General features: G+C 35.8%; 2 protein-coding genes and 1 pseudogene across 3 annotated transcripts in view; 2 read left to right on the top strand and 1 right to left on the bottom strand.

Annotated features, from left to right (window-relative positions):
- The window catches only part of LOC143567066 (uncharacterized), a 233,285-nt gene extending 214,309 nt beyond the window's left edge, over window positions 1-18,976 (bottom strand). Inside the window, exons 1-22 of the mRNA XM_077053585.1 lie at window positions 18,711-18,976; window positions 18,116-18,184; window positions 17,894-18,028; window positions 17,692-17,812; window positions 17,534-17,616; window positions 17,356-17,451; window positions 17,109-17,277; window positions 16,897-17,039; window positions 16,698-16,784; window positions 16,451-16,636; window positions 16,204-16,371; window positions 16,017-16,137; window positions 15,859-15,928; window positions 15,694-15,781; window positions 15,494-15,614; window positions 15,215-15,408; window positions 15,012-15,120; window positions 14,764-14,919; window positions 14,587-14,689; window positions 14,323-14,496; window positions 14,085-14,230; window positions 13,803-14,016 (exon numbers count right to left, since the gene is read on the bottom strand). Coding sequence (XP_076909700.1) covers window positions 13,823-14,016; window positions 14,085-14,230; window positions 14,323-14,496; window positions 14,587-14,689; window positions 14,764-14,919; window positions 15,012-15,120; window positions 15,215-15,408; window positions 15,494-15,614; window positions 15,694-15,781; window positions 15,859-15,928; window positions 16,017-16,137; window positions 16,204-16,371; window positions 16,451-16,636; window positions 16,698-16,784; window positions 16,897-17,039; window positions 17,109-17,277; window positions 17,356-17,451; window positions 17,534-17,616; window positions 17,692-17,812; window positions 17,894-18,028; window positions 18,116-18,184; window positions 18,711-18,941 — 2,964 coding nt within the window. The 5' untranslated portion in view covers window positions 18,942-18,976 and the 3' untranslated portion in view covers window positions 13,803-13,822. The remainder of the gene's footprint in view (window positions 1-13,802; window positions 14,017-14,084; window positions 14,231-14,322; window positions 14,497-14,586; window positions 14,690-14,763; window positions 14,920-15,011; window positions 15,121-15,214; window positions 15,409-15,493; window positions 15,615-15,693; window positions 15,782-15,858; window positions 15,929-16,016; window positions 16,138-16,203; window positions 16,372-16,450; window positions 16,637-16,697; window positions 16,785-16,896; window positions 17,040-17,108; window positions 17,278-17,355; window positions 17,452-17,533; window positions 17,617-17,691; window positions 17,813-17,893; window positions 18,029-18,115; window positions 18,185-18,710) is intronic.
- On the top strand, window positions 2,699-6,907 carry LOC143567063 (uncharacterized). The gene is made up of 14 exons (XM_077053583.1): window positions 2,699-2,750; window positions 2,918-2,969; window positions 3,123-3,366; window positions 3,460-3,501; window positions 3,582-3,653; window positions 3,749-3,884; window positions 3,980-4,137; window positions 4,229-4,313; window positions 4,393-4,562; window positions 5,155-5,316; window positions 5,456-5,605; window positions 5,702-5,962; window positions 6,045-6,317; window positions 6,400-6,907. Exons 1-14 carry the CDS (start codon window positions 2,699-2,701, stop codon window positions 6,628-6,630), a joined length of 2,088 nt encoding a protein of 695 aa, XP_076909698.1. The 3' UTR covers window positions 6,631-6,907.
- On the top strand, window positions 11,016-12,860 carry LOC143567059 (uncharacterized; annotated as a pseudogene). Its single transcript, XR_013141338.1, has 7 exons — window positions 11,016-11,485; window positions 11,584-11,704; window positions 11,792-12,101; window positions 12,176-12,248; window positions 12,331-12,421; window positions 12,506-12,585; window positions 12,670-12,860. The product of XR_013141338.1 is annotated as an uncharacterized LOC143567059 (transcript).
- Window positions 18,977-20,437: the final 1,461 nt, after the last annotated feature.

Genomic DNA, 20,437 nt, shown 5'->3' with positions numbered 1-20,437 from the left:
GTTGTGATTAAGCAAGTAAACGAGATCCAAACAAGCCCAAAAAGGTATGGTTCTTGATCTTTGAAGTTTAAAGATCCAAACTTTTTAGTGTATAAACGACCGAAAATGGTTGGGAAGCGTGGTGGGTGATATTGAACTATAGCAAGGGTGTTAAATCGCTCGAAATGCCGATCAGAAACTAAAACAGCGGCTGTCTGGGCAACTTCGCCTTCATCTGGGCAACTTCGCCTTCAAAGCGATGAACTTCGCCTGCAAGCTAAGTTCGCCTGATGAACTTCGCCTGCAAGCTAAGTTCGCCTGATGGCAACTTCGCTGTAAAGTTAAGTTCGCCTAACTGGTAACTTCGCCTGAGGCCAAGTTCGCCTGATGACAACTTCGCCTTAAGCCAAGTTCGCCTGATGACAACTTCGCTGTAAAGCTAAGTTCGCCTAAGGTTTAACTTCGCCTAAAGCCAAGTTCGCCTGAGGTTTAACTTCGCCTAAAGCCAAGTTCGATTAGAAAATAAATTAAAAACGATAAGTAAAAGTAAGCTAATACCAGACCACCAGATTAGATCAGGCGAGTATTGATACGTGTAACTTGTACAGTCAGCCGAGCTCAGTTAAAGAAGGGATTTACAGATATCAGAGGAAGAAGCAGAGTCCAGGTGAGTTTCTAGCCCCATTCCTTGTTATGTTTTCGGGGCTGTGTGCATACTCGATGTGTTGTTAATACATTTATCCTAAGTGATAAGTGTATGCCATATGTGATATATGTGATGGATATGAATGATTGCTTGTCGGTACGCGAACGATCTTCGGATATTGCGCGTACTGTCAGGTTAAAAATAAAGGTACTAATATTATATATCGAGGATAGTAAATTCCAAGTGGTTGATAGTGTGTACGAATGTTATGATGTGACTGGTTTATTACGTAAATACCGAACTGATATGAAGTGTGAAATAGGCAGGTAGAGGTAGAGTGTGTTAAAAGTGGCAAGAGTCTAGTAAGAGTGTTAGTGGCATAACGATAGTACGTGGTAGGGTAAGCCTATACGTGCCTTCGTTATTAAAGTGGCAAAGTGGCATAACGTTCTACGTTATTAAAGTGGCAAAGTGGCATAACGTTTTACGTTATTAAAGTGGCAAAGTGGCATAACGCTTTACGTTATTAAGTGGCGAAGTGGCATAACGTTATACGTTATTAAAGTGGCAAAGTGGCAAGGTGGTAGGTGTAAATAAGAGGCTAAGTGGTAAGTTAAGCAGGTTAGGTGCGAAAGTGTATAGATGTTATACAAGTAACTATTATGTAATGCTTGTCGGTGCGTGAACGGTCTTCGGATATTGCACGTATCGTCAAGGAGAGTGATTGTCAAGTGGTTGTTAGTGTGTATGTATTCTATGATGCGACTTGCTTATTATGTAAATATTGTATTGGTATAAAGAGTGCTGTTGACAAGTAGTGGTATAGTGTGATAGAAGTGGCAGAGTCTAGTAAGAGTGTTAGTGGCATGACGATAGTACGTGGTAGGGTAAGCCTATACGTGACTTCGTTATTAAGGTGGCATCAAGTGGCATATAGTGGCATAAGTCGCTAAGCTGTAGGGGTAATTAAGAGGCTAAGCTATAGGGGTAATTAAGTGGTTAAACAGTGGCATGTTAGACAGTGGACTATGTGTCTTCGGATACGTATATATTGTATGAAGTGGTTGTACGATAAGTTGCTTGATTAACTAGAACTCACTCAGCGTAGCTGACTTTTAGTATGCACGCAGGTGAGCTGGCATGAGGATGACACACGGCATGGATTGAACAGCTGGCATCTGAAGAAAGAAGTAAAGATGTTTTAAATATAAAGTTTTGTGTTATGGTATCAAAGAAAAGATTTAATGTTTTGTAACAAATGATTGATGTTTTATATTCCGCGAAAAGTTTTAATAAACTCTGATTTGAAGAACTGTGTTTATGAGTAAATCCGACGCTAAAGTAGGGTCACCGGGTTCGGGGCCTTACAGTTGACAGAGTGTCAACATAAGGTCGGGGGGGTGGGGGAGGGGCTTCAACTACTTTGGCATTTGGAAAGACCACTTGAGGTTTCACCAAAAATGGGGCATGGTGTTGGATGCCGAAGCCGAAGGTGGTCCGCGTAAAAAAATCTAAAACATCGTTTTCGGTTGATCCAGACACGCCCCGTTCCGACGCTCGAAACTTCAACCTAAGCGATAATGACGCTGTGAATACTACCGAGATGCCTCGGCCAGGGGGTAGAAGAAGCAAGGCCAAGGGAAGGGGGAAAGGGGTCGCATAATGTCTGGTGGTGGAGAGTTATGACTACAACCTGTTTTTATGAAAAAACCATAACTCTAACTGGGCGCCACATGACGCATAATACCTGAGAGTATTGTAAAATATGACAGGGTCCGGTGTGGACAACTAATATACATTATCCAGTTAATAATCGCTCCTTAATTAACATCTCTTTTGTTTTTGTTTTGAGAATCAGGGGAATGGTGCGTCTTATGTTTCATCGTCACTGCTCAGAGGAAGCCACCTGGTTAGAAACGTGTCACCACCTCTAGCCCCTACCCAACCGCCTCCCACCTCCTTTATCCGCCTGCTCGCTCGCTCGCTCGCATAATATTATTATTATTATTATTATTCGATCGATCCTCTGTAGTTTCTTCCCAATTCCTCCTGTTCCACTCATGAGAAATAATAATGCGCTTTAACCGTCAAATTGCCGCAGCAATTTCTAAAAGAACAACAACAGGTACGCTTAGCTTAGCTTAGGTTTCCATTTCTTTTTTATTTCATTCATATAATTCGCAATTCCTTTCCTTTTTACGGGATAACTCTGTCGGTCTTATTAATTAATTCATCTGTTTTGAAATGTTTATTATTATTATTCTTATTCTGATTTCACAATTTCAATTGCAGCAGCTGCTTTATGTAATGCACGTTCATTTGGGACTCGTCTTCACCACAGAAGGTCAGATGTTTAGGGTCACTATAACATAACCGAAAACCGAACCCTTATGGCTATTGTTAATAGAAACCAAACCGAACTGAACTGAACTGACTTTGCACACCGGCCCTAGACTATGTGTATTGATTTATAATTATAATTTTGCTTATGTTATAGTTATTCAACAAGATTCTCTAGTGTACATGGGGAAAAACCCTCAGCAGAGTATGCCAAGTTAAGAAAAGAATCACTTGAAAGTGAATTCGGAAATGCGCTTACCTCTCGGTCCAAACGTCTCTCAATGTACTACAGTTTTGGCCCTTTTTTGGCACTCTATAGGGCTGCCTATATTTCATATGAGGTCTTCAAGCTTACTCTGGGCCATTTTTTCATTCATGATATTAAAAAACGTTCAGCAAAGGTAGTATAAATAATTGATCTAGATGTTGTATTTAGCAGTTAGATGACATAACATTTCATGTATCCTTACGCATGTGAGCGGTGTTTGATGCAGTTTTGTGATACCCTTATTCGGTTGGGTCCTTTTTATATCAAGGTAAGTCCTCTTTAATGTTAGTTTTTATGAAGTTACATGTACTTATATGATCAATTGTTTACTTGCGTTTTGACTGCCAGCTAGGGCAGGCTCTTAGCACACGGCCAGATATATTACCATCTGTATACCGTAACGAGCTTGCTAAACTACAGGCATGTGCCTTAAGCTATAACATTTTCAAGAAATTTAATTTTCTTGCTTTAAGGTTTAAAAATTACAGTTGCTAAATAAATTGATTATCTCTCAGGATCAAATACCTCCATTTTCAACAAAGGTTGCAATCCGATCTATTGAAACTCAGTTAGGTGCTCCAATATCAGAAATTTTTGCTGACATCAGCCCAGAGCCGGTTGCTGCAGCATCTTTAGGGCAAGTGTATAAAGGTTAGATAATTTGAGGTTGTGAAATGAAGTAGTTAGATACTTTGCGGTTGTATTTGTTGATCTAATAGGCTTTTGTGATTACTTCAAGTTTGCAGCTCATTTGCATACAGGGGAGTTAGTAGCTGTAAAAGTGCAAAGGCCCGGCATGTCACTTTCTTTGACCCTTGACGCCTTGTTATTTAACATGATCGGGGGTCAGTTAAAACAGTTTGCGAAAGCAAGAAAGGACATAATTGTCGCAGTTAATGAGACGGTGAGTGAGTGAGTGAGTCGTATGCAAACGCAACAAGTTTACTTCAATAAATTCGTGTTAATTTTTGTGACTTAAGATTTTGATTAAATAGGTCAGACATATGTTTGAAGAAATTGATTACATACTCGAGGGACAAAATGCTGAGCGATTTGCTTCTTTATATGGTTTTCGTGACTGTAAGTGATTTCTAATTATAATATTGCAGCATCTTATGTGTCATTATAATAAAAGCTAGTTTTGTGATGATTATTGCAGCTCAACAGGAAGACACCTACCCGCAAGAAAAATGGGTTAAAGTTCCAAAGATTTATTGGAACTATACACGAAAAGCTGTGCTTACAATGGAATGGTTGGATGGTATCAAGCTTAATAATGATGCTGCGTTGAAGGCGGCCTCTTTAAACCGAAAAGAACTAATAGATAAGGTAACTTAATACATTTTCCTGTTTTTAGCAACCAGCTGTAAATAAGGCATAAAGTAGTAACTAACTTAAAATCTATTACTGAATCTAGAAACCAGGTGCCAGTTCGTTAAGATTGAAGCAATGGATGACCTGTTTAATATGCTGACATGGCATCTTATTTGTTATTTTAGTGTATATATGGACATGGCAATTGATGTGACATCTAATATTTATATTTTGAATATAAGTTAGAAAAGGATCATAGTTTTTGAATATAAGTTAGAAAAGGATCATATTCTAGAATTTGTAAACAAATTTATTTTTTCGCTAAGCATTTTTGCAAATGTGGCATGTGTTCTGGTGGCTAGCATGGCATGAACTAGTGCCATGTCAGCAATCCACAAGTATAAGATGGTAGAAACAACTAGGGATCAGTTGTAGGTTAGTTTTTGTTTTATTCTCAATTCAAATTTTGTTTCTAACATCAGGGAAAAGGTATAAAGTTTTGTTTCTATTGTGTGCAAATTGATGTTGTGTTTGGTTAAGTGCATTATTTCATGAAGGTTCAGTTGGACCCGAATGTTTGTTTTGCTCACTGAATTTAGCCTTTTAGGGTTTGTACTGCTCACTGATGCAATTACTCGAGGTGGGATTTTTTCATGCGGACCCGCATCCGGGAAACCTTGTTGCTACAAAAGAAGGTGCTCTTGCTTACTTTGACTTTGGGATGATGGGGGATATTCCACGTCATTACCGTGTTGGACTTATTCAAGTGGTAATTATTATTATTATTATTATTATTATTATTATTATTATTATTATTATTATTATTATTATTATTATTTTCGTCTACTCGGCAAGTTTTGCTGTTTCGATTCCTGTTACTTTTTGTTTATTTAATTATCTTTTATCAGCTTGTACACTTCGTGAATCGTGACTCTCTTGGTTTGGCCAATGATTTTCTATCTTTGGGATTTCTTCCGGAAGGTGTCGATATGCAGTTGGTTTCTGATGCACTTAAAGTATCGTTTGGTGATGGCACCCGACAGTCCCAAGATTTCCAGGTTCCAATTATAAACTATATTATATTCTGATAGTATTTGTTTGTGTTTGTGAAATTTGGCTAATGATCTAAAGGTTTAGTTTTTTTGTTTTGGCAGGCGATAATGAACCAACTTTATGACGTTATGTACGAGTTCAACTTCGCACTTCCTCCTGATTACGCATTGGTAATTAGGGCACTCGGCTCACTCGAAGGGACCGCAAAAACACTGGACCCTAAATTTAAGGTTGTTGAAAGTGCATACCCTTTTGTCATTGGACGCCTTCTGGTGGACCCCAGTCCCGACATGCGGAAAATATTAAGAGAACTTCTCATCCGTAATGATGGTTCCGTAAGATGGAACCGCCTAGAACGCTTGGTAACTTCTTTAATCCTCAAAAAGTCGAAACACGTAAATTTATATCTAAACACGTGTAATGTTTTCATTTTGGTCGGTCCAGGTGGCAGCAATATCTAAACAGTCGAATAATGAATCTGATAAAGATGCCAAGAAACCATCAACGAGTCCACTTGAGGGGAATTCATTCGATATGCATTCGGTTGTGGCTGCTACTGAAGATCTTATAAAGTTTATCTTATCTGATAAGGCTTTTCGTGTGCGTCTTTTTATCATACGCGATATAGTCAAAGTGGCGGATATATTTCTTCAAGATCAAGTTACTTCTTGCATGTTTGATGAGAATCTTGAGCCAAGGTTTACAGTGGAATCTGAGGTTAGTTTTGAATAATATATGTATTTGTTATTATATTTTGCTGTATTTTGATTATTATATATTTGTTTATTGTGTTTTACAGGGGCATGCTACTTTGAAAAGGGTGGTTAATGGATTTTTCTACTTTTGGCAAGCAGTGAAAATGGCACCGGATGCATGGACGGCTATGATCATTCGGATGGCGTTGAACCCCGAGATTCATAGATTTTATTTTGATATAGTTTCGGCCTTGTTCTTGCATTCTAACCGTAGGATTCCCGACACTACGTGGATTTGTTTATCCAGATTTCTTCACAAATTAGCGAGATCTTAGCGATTATGAAAGTGTGTGCATGTTGATGATTATGGTACATTTTTATAGGAGTCAACTGACCATTATGATGAAATGAGGTTGAAGATAAGTGGTTTTATAGAGATTGATGGTAATTTAGTCATTTCAATATGTAAAGACTAGTTTAGAGATTTTTTTTTGTGTTGAGAAACAAATAACCGAGATAATAAGATAGTAAAAATTTGTTTTGTAGAAGTGGTGGTGTTTAAAATTGACTTGTTTAGTAACGTTACATTATGTGAGCTATATGCTTGTCCACTATATATGATAAAAACAAAACCACTATTTTAACATTTGTTTTTCTTTAATATCCAGATCATATCATAACATTTAAATTGTAGGGGGTGGGTTCCTTTGGGCCCAATGTCACTTTTTAATAAGTTGTGAGAGGTATGAGTAATTTCCTTTGAATTTCGCATCTATCTCATACGTGTTTTCGCCGTAGGCTACTCGAAATTATTGTTATTCTATTTTTGAATTCTATGGTGGAGTTTACTCAACTTTGTGCATGCTTTATGTTTAAATAAATGCAAAATCTATAATATATATAAACGAAAACATAAAAATCCTACGTGTCGCGATGTGGTCGCTCCCCCTTTTTTTGGAGTCACCAGATTTGCTTGATTTTTAAATGGAGGTTTCTCATGCATTTGACCCGAATTCATGGGTATCAGGGTATGGGTCTTACCAAACCCAGATATTCCTTAAACGGGTTATAACATCTTCTTAAATTAAAAATTATTCTCACCAAATTATTGATTTAAAAATCTTATATAATAGGATATATTAAAAATTAATATCTTATTTATTTTAAAAATATATATATATATATTATTTAAATTAATACACCAATTTTATAGTATAAAAAATAAACAGGTCTTGGGTCTAATGAAACCATAAGTATATTATTAACTTTCATAAATATTATATATAATTAAAAAACCAATTTTATAGTAAAAAAAATAAACGGGTCTTGGGTTTCATCAAAACCATATAGCTTTTAAACCGGGTTACAACATTTCATTTATTTGTGAAACAATTTATCATCAAACAATAAGTTTATAATTAACTTTCATACAATAAAAAAAATATAAATTTAAAAAATAATTAAATATTAGAACAAACAATATAAAACAACCCCCATAATACGGGAGATAAAAACTAGTTGATCATATTTAAAATATATAATTAGTTTATTCATTTTTCATAAAATCTATTTCAAGATATATAGTATTTCTTTTAAAATAAAAAGTGACATTATTTTTTATTCAGTAAAGAAATAAATTAACAATAGAACATAGAAGGTGAGAGATTAAAGATTATACACGATCCCCTCAAGTTCGAATCCCACTTGTCATTTTTTGGTGGATGTTGACAATAAAATATTTGAGTTAGGCCTTGTGTAAAGGTTGTCAGTTCGAACTCGGAGCCCACCTGGGTGTTCATCCCACCGTGTGTTACGCCAGTAAATTCTGCTCTTGTGATCACACGACTGTCAAGTGGCAGTCGACGGTATGGTTTCTCGGGAGAATGCCCAAGCCAATGAAGCCAACGTGAACCCGAGGCTTTCCAAATTCGAAGAGTACGATAGCCTAAATACTAGAAAGTCGTTGCCCTACAAAATAAAATCTATATAACAAAGCTATAAATGTTATATCAGATTTATATGTTCATATACAAAGTGATATGACTCACTATAAAAGAAAAAAAAATACTTTTAGTAAAATCTAGGGAACAAAGGGACTTTGGATTCCATGGAACAAAGGGAGTTTGGATTCCATGTAAAATCTAGGGAACAAAGGGACTTTGGGATTTTTTCGGTATGGTACGGCTACGAGTATTTCGGTACAGTACCCGTTTTTGTACTACTTTGCTTTATTATTTCCAAATCTTCGACGATTTTGAAACTGGTACCAGTACAACTAACAAACAACCTGAATTAGTCTGGGTATCGATACTTGCACAAGTATGTGACAAGTACCAAATTAGTATAGGTATCAAATTTGCCGTCGATTTAATGATAAGATAGCATTGAATAACTCTAATTCGGTCGCCGACTTTAAGTGATTTGTGTGTTGGTTCGAGACTTGGATGTTATATTATTTAATATTGAAGAAGCGTTGGTAACTGTTTAATAATAACATGGTTGGAGAATTTATTTTATATATCTAATATGAAGAATCACAATTAAGCACCTATATATTCCAAACATGTACAAAATACTAAACGTACCCGTACATGTACCCGATTGTACATGTACCACATTCACCAAAATATGAGTACCAATACCTATACCAAATAGGCTAAATCGGTACGTGTACAGGTACGTGCACGAGTATTTTGGACAAAATGCTCATCCCTAGTTGAATCCTTAACTGAACGAGTTTTATCTCATCGCACTCTCGTGCCTTCGGGCGGGTGCTTACAGGCATTGGCCTTAGATAAGGGTTTTCCTCGAATCAAAAGACGAGTGTATCCTAATATAATAAATTTAATCAGTAACTCATTTGAGGATCTGTAAAAAAAATAATAAATAAAAAAAATGGGAACATCGAATATTATTCCAAAACAACATTGTCATTTCACTTGTTTTTCATGTTCCTAGTACACATCCATATTCATGACACGATAAAAATATTCTTAAAAAACAAAAAGTTAAAAGCATTAAATTATTTAACAACAAAAAAGGGGTTTCTTTGGTGCCGGTGAGTAATAATAATAAATAATATTAATATTAATATATTATTAATAATAATAAACCATTAATTCCAGCAAGCACTCCACCACCGGAGCTTCTTCTCCCGATGATGCAAACATCACATGAAACCATCACCGAGGTTACTAACGGCGATAACACAAATGCTTCAGAGCAGTGGCGGACCCAGGATTTTTTGCCAATGGGGTCCCATATTTTCGGTGTTCAAATTTTTCGGGTCGGTCGTTGTTCATGTCGGGTCGAGGCGAAGAACATAATAAAAAACAATATCATAATAAAACTTTCTTTTCAATCATCACTACCTGAACGGGTCAAAATGGGTCGGGTTGACACATAAACACTTTGTTTTCCCTTTCTTAAACATTTTTGAGATAGAACCTAGATCCACCCTTTCATAAGCATGTGTTGAAAACCATTAACTTAAACTAGTGAAAAATAAAACTGATATTTTAAAGTGTTTGAATGTTTCTAAAGAAAACCATGCATAAAGTTGAAAACAATGATATGTATTTTAGAGGTGTTTGAATGTTTCCAAAGTTATCATTGCAACATTAGCAATCAAATGATTGATTAACACTAAAAATTAACACAAAAAACCAAAAACTGAGCCTTGTAAGACTTGAACCCATGACCTTTCAAAGATAAAACAAGGGACTTTCCACCAGACCACATCAACATTAATAGTATGGGTTCCAAGTATTAAATCTTATGGGGTCCTCAAAAAATTTAATATACCGCTTCTAATAAATTTTTAAAAAACATTGGTGTCCCGGGACCCTGATCCACACTATGTGGGTCCGCCCCTGCTTCAGAGGTTGTTCTTTGTCTTCTTCTTATTACTTTTTATTCATTTTTCTTATAAATTTCCGACTTTTGCTTCTGGGTTTTATATCAATCAATCAATCATGCCCAGTAAAATCCCACCGACAGCAAAGCTATAAGTAGGGTCTGGGGAGGGTGGGATGTAGGCACACCGTACCTCTATCCAAAGGAATAAAGAGGTGGCTTCCAGAGAGACTCTCGGCTCTAAGTACATGTGTATGAAGCAAAATAAAGGAAAATAAAGCAAAATAAAGGAAATCAAAGTTTAACAGTTATATAAAAACTACAACTAATTATAATAATATTAATAATAAGATGACAGTTTAACAGCTATATAAAAGCTAATAATAATTATAATAATAATAATAATAATAATATATGTAAGGGAAATACTATGTGACCTAAATAAGTTAAGTCTAAGCCCTAAGGTATTCAATTCTCTCTAAAATTTCTTGGATCTTTGCTTGCATGTTTTCTGGGTTTTATGTTTTTAGTAAAATCTTGAAGTATTATCAATTACCCAGATTCAGATTTAGCTCAAAATTCTTGGATCTTTGCTTGCATGTTTTCTGGGGTTGAATCTTGATTGACCATAAATCTTTTAGGGTTTTTTAAAAAAAATTCATAATTTATTTGATCTTTTGATATTTAAAGAAACCCTTTTGTACCTTGATTTTGGTTCTTTGATGATTTGTTTCAACTGTATAAATTTGTTGAATAGTCAAATGTTAAATTTTTAATTGAATAGTCAAATGTTACATTTTTTTATTTCATCCTTGTCACCATTCTTTAGTTACAATACAAAATCTATAATATCAAATACAACACTAGATGTATTATGTTTAGGATGTTACAAACAATAAAAAACACAACTTTTGGTATTTGCAGATTGATATTAGTGTGAAAGAACCCGCAAACGATGCGAAAAGTACCGAAAAAACCACACGTCGGTCGGATTTGTCCCTAAACATACCCCCGAGACATTCGAATTTCGGTAGCAGAAACGGGAAGGCTTCAGTTCACTCTCCCGGTATTTCATCCAATGGCGGGCCCACCTCTCGGGGCATATTTAGAGGTTTAAGCTTTAAAAAGAAACACCCTGCTGATGGTGAAAGTAGTTCTCTTCTTCATCCCGACGCAAGTGCACAACCACCCGACAGCCCTGCGGTTACCAATATTATGTCGAGTTTATATGGGAAAAGATGCACTTCTCTTCTGGTCAAACACAGGTCAAACCCCTCCCCTTCCGCCACTACCCCCGTTTCAGCTAGGACATATAGTGAACAACAAAAAACACAGGTAAGATATTCCTTACGATTCGTATAATATATATAATATAATATGATATGCTCGCGTTTATTTATTAAAAGTTAATAAATTGTGATGAATGTCGGCAGACAAGGACAGTGCATCCTTCGGTTTCGAGGTCGCTTTCTGTGCCCGGGAGAAATATTGTTATTGTAAGATCGGTTTCGTTCACAGTCCGTAAAGATAATGATCAAATTGATAATCATGATGGTATGTTTAACTCTCATATTTGAATTAAAATTATTACTTTTAATTTGCTTTTAGCTTATTAGAGATAACATCTGTATTGAAATGAAGATGAAATCAGTCCGGTTCAAGTGGAAAATGATGAGGAGATTGATGAGGAAGAAGCGGTTTGCAGGATTTGTTTTGACACGTGTGATGAAGGAAATTAGCTTAAAATGGAGTGCAGTTGCAAAGGTGCACTTAAACTCGTGCACGAAGAATGTGCGATTAAATGGTTTAGTGTCAAAGGGAATAAGAATTGTGACGTTTGTGGTCGGGAAGTTTCAAATTTACCGGTTACTTTGCTTCGTATGGCGAGTCATGTTCAAAGACAAAACGTAACCGCACAAAATCATCAGAATTTGGATGCAGGAACCATAAGGTCGGTTTGATTTGTTCATAAGTTTCATATATCTATGTAGTTATTAAATTATATTAATTTATTTGTTTATACAGTACTTGGCAGGATTTTGTGGTGCTAGTTTTGATTAGTACAGTATGTTACTTCTTTTTCCTCGAGCAGCTTCTGGTGCGTTTATTTAATTATCTATTCTGTTTTTGAATATTTGACCGAACATGTTTTGTTTTTTTAATTTTTATTTGTTTTACAGATTCATGACCTGAAAACTCAAGCTGTGGTGATAGCTGCGCCGTTCTCTTTTACATTTGGTCTTTTATCATCTACATTTGCAGTTATTCTAGGTATGATCTGTTTATAATGTTCGTCTTATCAAATGTGGCAAACTTGCAATAACATATACTTATTATGAGGTTGTTCAATTGCAGCAATCAAGGAGAATATTTGGACATATGCAGCTCTTGAATTTGCACTGGTGGCTATAATTCTGCACTTGTTTTATTCTTGGGTAAGTTGCACTATATATATAAAAAAAATACATCATACATAAAATAAAATATATTAACAGTTTTGCTTGTTTTGTTTGTTGCAGCTTCAGTTGAAGGCGATCTATGCATTAATGCTGTCTTCGGTTTTGGGGTTTGGATTGGCTATGACTCTCAACGCGTTGTACATCCGCTACTATGTTTGGCGAGTTCAAGTGCCTCGGGGATCTAACGCTGTTTGATTAAGAGAAATATATTATAGATTTTGTATCGGTGTATATATATTGGCACTCGGATTGTTAAGAGGTTAATGTGTTTGTACTTAGTTGTGTTTTTCTTGATAGGAATCCAAGATGAATTATTATTATCTTTTAAAAAGAAGATGCATTTGAGGGTTGCTTTGCGTGTTGGTGTCTAGATATGATGCTCACTGGATGATGACTTTTAAATATGCATTTTATTTACTTCTAAATTAGTCAACATCAGGATATAAAAGTAGGACTGTGAAGTGACCACAAAAAATATGGTAGAAAACGAATCGAAAATCAAAACTTTTCATTTAGTCTATAAACAAGTTTAAGCCGGTTACGGTTATGAGTAACGGGGATGTGGATTCACTATCTAATTTTTTAAGGTAGTGTGTTATGTTGAAATAACAGACGAAATGGAATGAATTATTATGAAGGAATGAAAAATACGGTATTAATTGGTTAATAGAATTTTTTTCTATTCAATTCCTCCACCCTATTTCCTCGACACCACCACCTGACTATCACCGCTGCTGCCATCACTTGAACATCACCACCGCCACCGCCACCACTTGAACACCACCACGTGACCGCCACCGCCACCACTTGAACAACACATGAAACCTTCCATTTTCCTAACCTTAAAAAGAGAAAAAAATATTGAGTAATTTGTCTGTAATTTTTTTTATTTTTCTTAGAAAATTTATTGATTTGTTTGATAAAACATGTAGTTGTCTCATTTGTCTGTAATTTTTTTTCCTTAGAAAATTTATTGATTTGTTTGACTAAAAGAAACATTAAAAGCCAATTTGAAATCAGTATCATGGTTCATGGTTCTTCACTTATTATATCAAGTAATATGTACAGAAAACCATGTAACATGCTTCAACATCAATTTTTATTATTGCATGCAAAGAAAGAGATATAGAGCACTGTTTTAGGAAGCAACATATCCAGTATCTAGTCAAGTACAACACTAGAAGCAACAACACACAACATACAAAACAAACCACTATGGAATCCGCCTAACTTCATAACTGTGAGAAACACGAAGCGGAGATTGCTTCGAAACGGGTCGGTCTTCTGACCAAAGCTCTAAATTCACAGTCCCAAAATCCCAGTGAATAAGACACTTGTAAACCTGGTCAACGTTGAACTTGTTGACCAAACCCAACCCAAGGCATTTGTCAACAAGCATCCATTCACCTGAAAAGATAATATTAATCAGCACTATATAAAATTATATAAAAAAAAAAACAACTTATTAATATTACCATTGGGACGAATATCTCCTTCATACATCTTCTCGCCGGATTCTGGCCATACTTCATGTTTTGACCCGTTGATGGAAGTAAACGTGATATATGACACGCTTGGGTTCAATAGATTAAATGTTGGATGTATTCTTAAACAAACAAACCTAGGAAATTATAATAATAATTGTCAAAAATTAGTAAATGAAAATTAAAAAAAGTAAACCATGCTGTCAAAACTCAAAAGTCAAAAACAAACCTGGAATAACCTCCACAACCAGCACCAACATTGACCGCTACTAGGCTCGAGTCGATATTAAAAACTTTTGGGTTATTTTGTGAAATTGATATATTTCTTTCAATAGCTAAACCGCCTCCAATGTCACCTTTCCTTTTTAGAGATTTGGTCTCTCCGGCCTGCTCAAGATCTCGACTATACAAAAATGTAAAATTATTATTATTTACTAAATTAAAAAATGAATTTTCAATATTATAAAAGATTTAGGATTTAATATTAACTCACTCAAGAACAGTATACTGTTCGGTACAGCCAGCAGAACGGTACTCGGTACCACTATACTCTTCATACCCGTTAATATCAACCCGACTATGAAGCCATTGAGTTCCTGTTTTTTATTTGTTTTAGTTTATAAAAAAATGTTTGAACATAAATAAAGTGTTAGGAGTCGATTAAATTTACCAGTAGGAAGATGTTCCATAGATATAATTCGGCCTCCGATCCACGGGACCACTTTGAGGGCCCACTCACCGCTTTTAATTTCCACAGGAGTTCCCGAAAGCTCAACCCCTTTATCTCCAGATTCCTTTTGCACATCGGGAATAACCTTCGCGGTTTCTGCATTTTAGTTTGTTACAACAGAATGTAACCAACTTTTACTTTTTGTCATTGTATCTAATGAAGTGATTTAAAATTATAAAATATATTACCCATTCGGATCTTGTAATTATTCTTGCTAGCAGAAATTAGTTTCGACACGCCATTTTCTGACGGCATAATAATCTGTACATCTTCTCCGTCAGTACCCCACGCATCGACCTGAAAACAGAAATTAAAAAATGGAAAATAAAAAAAAAATAATAAAACAACAAAATAGACAAATTAGATACAAATAAAAGTATAAAACACATACCATGGCTCCTTCACCTAGTAATATGTGTATGTGTAACCGACGATTTGGTCGGGCCCACGATCCTTCAGCCTTGGAAACCCTAACTGTAATAACTGAAGATTTGAGCTCGGCTACGTATGTTGTTAGGAGATAACCGCCATTAGTATATTCATAGCCGTCACCGTCATCTTCAAACAGAACACCTTCAGCTTTACCTGCAGTAACAAATTCAGTTATGTAATCTGTTAAGTCTGTTACAGGTGGCGGTTTAAATCCATAAGCTTATTACTAGTTTGTTACCGTTTTCATCCAAAGCAACAAGCAACGAGAGATCATCATTAATATTAGCTTCACCGACATGTTGATGAGGTGGACCAAACGGGATAATTGATCCACCTTGTAGATAAAGTGCTGGTAAATCCTGAGAAATGTACAAAAAATTATGAAACCGTTTATTTACATATGCAAATTAAACCGACAAAAGAAGACATTTTTCATACTGGATGGGAATCTTCAAAATCAAAACTCTTCCAAGTGCCATTAGGCAATACATGCTTCATTTGATGCACTCCGAGTTGACTCACCGTGCTGTCACGTAACAATATTATATCATCACATATGTATGTTAATCAAAAGTTAAATGCACATAAATCTAATCTGCAAACCTTGCATAGATAAGAAGCGGTCCCAACAGGAACGAATTCTCATTTGTTCTTAACTGAGAATCTTTCGGATCTGCAAAATAAAATATAAAATGTAAGCAACCGAAACTCAAATTAAACAACAATAAATGTAAAGTTAATTTTGTCACATTAAAACATACCAGCAAAAAAAGTAGGAGCTGCCACAGGTAAACCTTTTGTATGTGCCAAGTAGAAAAGTGTATATATATGCGGTATGAGTCGGTACCGCCTCTTTAACGCCAACCGACACACTTCCTCACACTATAAAATGCACACAAAACTAAATAAACATGTTTAAAACAAACTAAACTCAAAAACGGGCCCAACCTCTTCCCCAAAAGACCACGGTTCATGATCAGCGGTCCCCTTCTCAGAATGCCCGCGACAAAACGGAAACATGGCTCCAACACCGACCCATCTTCCGAATAATTTGGGCGTTGCATCGCCAGCAAAGCCACCAATGTCAGGCCCGGAAAGCGGTTGACCACTAAGCCCCTAAATAGCAACCGAGCAAACGTGAATTCATATAATATTAACTGATTTAAAAACTGATATTAATATAATATAACCTTACCAGTTGGAGTACCATGGAGACGCTCATATGTAAATGTTCCCAAGTGGAAAGATTATCCCCGGTCCACGTTGCAGCGTACCTTTGGCTACCTATAAACCCTGCTCGTGTAAGGACAAACGGGCGTTTATTTGGGTTAGCTAACTTCATTCCTGTGTATGTTGATCTTGCCATTAACATGCCATAAACCTATATAAGATATTATGTTAGTCAAACTGAGATATTATGTTGGTCAAATTAACTGGCTTACATTGTGGTAGTGCAAATGATTGTGTTGCCCACCGAGTTCAGTGTCCCCTCGGTGAATGTTACTCTCGGGCATCGTTTTTGTTATTGACTGACAAAATGAAAACAAAACCAGTCAGATAACAATAATAATAATAATAATAATATTATTGAATCGACAAAGAAAACATTTAAAATAAAAGGTGCGATTGTGTAAACATGACCTTGAAAACAGCTGGTTCATTCATATCATTCCATATACCATCCACACCGTTAGATATAAAATCTTTGACTAAGTTTGACCACCAGGAACGGGCTTTCTCTTGAGTGAAATCAGGGAAAACACACGGTCCGGGCCATACCTCTCCTGTAAAAATTAATGTAAGTTATGAGAATTGATTAAAAAAACATTTTAATATGAATTCAGTAAACTTACCAATAAAGGGCTTTCCGTCTGCAGTTTGAACCCATATATCGGTTTCTGATCCACTTTCATAAACAAAATAACCTTTTTCATGCTTGATCCCGGGATCAAGCATCCAGATAGCTTTAAAACCAGTATTATGAAGATCATCCGCTAGAGACTTTGGATTAGGAAAACGCTCCTAAAAAGTAAAAACAATAGTCATTAAAATCACAAGTTGATTAACAAATCATCCGCTTTAATAATCAACAATATTTACCTTGTCAAATGTGAAACATCGAAAGCCATCCATGTAGTCAATATCCATCCATATGACATCACACGGTATACCTTTATCTCTAAATGTTTTAGCAATCTACACAATAAAATTCAAAGTGAAGATATATTGAAAATAACAACCATTTAATGTGACAAAAAATATTTACTTTTTAACATACCTCACGGACACGCGAATCAGAGTCATAGCTCCAACGACACTGTTGATATCCTAGTGACCACTTTGGTGGCATGAAAACAGTTCCTTAAATAACGAACAATAAAATCACAATCAAATTTCAATTACAAAGTTTAAACATACAAATGTCAAAAAAATTACCAATTGCGTGTGACAATGATGTCAAAACAATGGATGCCAAAGCAAAAGGACCAAATGTAATAACAGGATAATGCGAAGGCGCAATCAGCTTTGCTGTCGACTCCTTACGCAGATCAATCTGTTGACAGTAACTCATAATATTATATGTATGTTTATGAGTTATGACAGGTATAAGCAAAATATTTATAAAAAAAAAATTAATACAACGTTTAGTTGTGTCTGCAAGAATCCCGAATGCATCTCCATTAGGAAGAACAGCTAGAATCCAAGGATGTGATTGGTACAAGGATGTTGTTCCACTTCCATACCCCCATGCATCAGTATTCCAAGTAAAAACCTAAGTTCATTGCATACACTAATTTATTGAAATAATAGCAAATGAAAGAAAATAAAAAAGTAAAAAAGAAAAAAAGTGAAAACAAACCCTTTTTCCTGTTCTTTCAAGCCGTCCACTAACTTCCCCTGTTCCATAGAATGAAGTTCCTGCTGGAAACTAATAAGCATATTCAGTTATTCACTAGCTTATAATCTTACATAAGTACTAGGGGTGCAAACGAGTCAAGCCCGAGATTGACTAAGCTCGACCTCAGCTCGTGAGTTGTTTATCAAGACTCAACTCGTTTATTATTTATTAACTAACTTATATACGTTTTTAATTATGTTTATATACTTTGAGAAAAACCTTAAACATGCCTAAGCTCGGCTCGAGCTCGTGTAGTACCTTAAACAAGGTAAAGCTCAGCTCGAGCTCGGCTGTGCAGTGTGAGTTAATACGTAGTAGTCCAAAAGAGGTAAAACTTAAAAATACTCAACGCCCCTTAAGACTCAACAAGCCTAAACAAGCTTACGTACAAGGCTTGAGCTCGGGCTCAGTAACTATACAAGCTTTATTTGAAACTCAGGCTCAATAAAGCTCGAGTTTTTAATTGATCCGATCTCGAGTAGCTTGGCTCGTTTACACCCCTAATAATACAAAAATGTAACAGAACATAAACAAATTTCTATAACATATAACTAACCTGAAAACACACAATTTGTTGTTGTGCTACAACTTCAAAACTTGGGATATAAGATGGAGTTTTGTGATTATTATTAACAAGGGGCGTGTCTCTAACTTTAGGATTAATAAAAGAAAGACTGGGAAATGATGAGTTTCTTGCATCAGCAGAACAATCAAACCTGAAAACACCTTCTTCTAAAACTGGTTCAAACACCATTTGACCACCTTTGACCTCTGCACTCTCTCCCATCTTAGCCCTTAATAATATCTCTTAACTGTCTTCTTCTTATTATTTTTCTCGTTTCTACAAAACAGTTAATAAACTATCTCAATTATTGATCACTAATTGTGGCTTTTAGATGTTGGGATTTTCTAAACATCTAAGATTCAAGATTTTCTTATGCACAATAATAATCTAAGTAGTTAATGCGGAAAAATATTGGATACCGGTCCTTGACCAATATTTGAGATATCGGTTATCACGGTGAGACAGGTAGAGATGTTCAAAACGGTTTGGGACTAGGAACCGGAACCGGTTCCTAACCGGTTCCTATATTCAAAACCTCATTTTAAACCGGTTCCAGGCTCGAACCGGTTAGGGAACCGAACCGGTTCTCCCACCCTCGGACCCCTAACCTATCTAACCGGTTCTTACCGGTTCCTAAACCGGTTCCTGTACTGTAACCGGTTGGAACCGGTTACAGTGTAAAATTTTTTTTTTTTTTTTTCGTTTTTCGTTTGCGATTTGGATTCTAAACTACGATTCGTATTTGTATAACATGAAAAATAAAAAAAACAATTAACATAAAATTCATTTTATTTACTTTAAGAAGTTAAAAAAAAAAGGTTACATGTTTTAAAATCTTCAAAAACAAACTAACAAAACATTAAACTTATAAATATAAAGTTGTGACATATTATTTCTAGAAAAGCCTTATTGTTCGTCGTAATTATTGAGCGGCGACTTCTTCCTCGTAATTACTTGTAGAAATGCCTTCTTGTTCGTCGTGCACTCGAACATCAAGTGGTGTTTCATCTTCGAGAGTGGTTACGTGTTGAATACGATCGATTGAGTCCAAGTGATCCTTTAAGCAAATGCACATCTCCACCGACTCCGAATTTAGTCTTGTTCTTCTCACCGATATTACCCTGCCACTAAGAGAAAAAGCGGATTCCGAAGCTACCGTAGAAGCTTGGACGGTTAGTAAATCACGGGCCATGGTGGCAAGAATCGGAAACTCGGTTTCCTTTACCTTCCACCAAGCCAAAACATCAAAAGTGCCATATTCCTCTTCGGATAAACCGGTAGAGTAATCATTTGCACTATACCTTCCTAGTTCGCTTGAAGGGGTGTTACCCCTTTGTTTTTTAGACGTTACGTTGCGAACGGTGTTCATAAGGCTAATCATGGGATCTCGTACTCTAGTAGCACTTGAACTTGATGAAGACCCCCCCCGGCATAGGCATGTGTATGTTTGACCCATATTTATTTAAATAAAAGTCATACATAAATTTAAAATTCAAGTTAAAATAATTTTTTGCCTCTGTTGAAAAGTTTGGGTCAATTTCATGCATATCTAAGGCTGAAAAAATTTCGTCTATCACACATTCAACCCCCGTAACATTTAACATTGGGTTTAAAGCGGCGGCGCAAGTAAAAACCGGTGGCAATTCAAGAAAGTATTTTTTTAATTTAAACTTCATTGGTAATATGATGTTTGAAAACATTGGACTTTTATTTTCAAA

Source organism: Bidens hawaiensis, unplaced genomic scaffold (genome assembly GCF_021521415.1).
Source record: "Bidens hawaiensis isolate Kalapana, Puna unplaced genomic scaffold, B.hawaiensis_p1.1 tig00023208_1, whole genome shotgun sequence".
NCBI lineage: Eukaryota > Viridiplantae > Streptophyta > Magnoliopsida > Asterales > Asteraceae > Bidens > Bidens hawaiensis.
Note: the sequence above shows the minus strand (reverse complement) of the source record. Positions and strands in the feature narration are given on the sequence as shown.

Coding starts and splice junctions, on each gene's coding strand:
- LOC143567063 (XM_077053583.1), top strand. CDS start 2,699: ATGCGCTTTAACCGTCAAATTGCCGCAGCAATTTCTAAAAGAACAACA. Junction 4,138..4,228: donor TTGTCGCAGTTAATGAGACG/GTGAGTGAGTGA, acceptor TTGATTAAATAG/GTCAGACATATGTTTGAAGA. Junction 4,314..4,392: donor TTTATATGGTTTTCGTGACT/GTAAGTGATTTC, acceptor TGATTATTGCAG/CTCAACAGGAAGACACCTAC.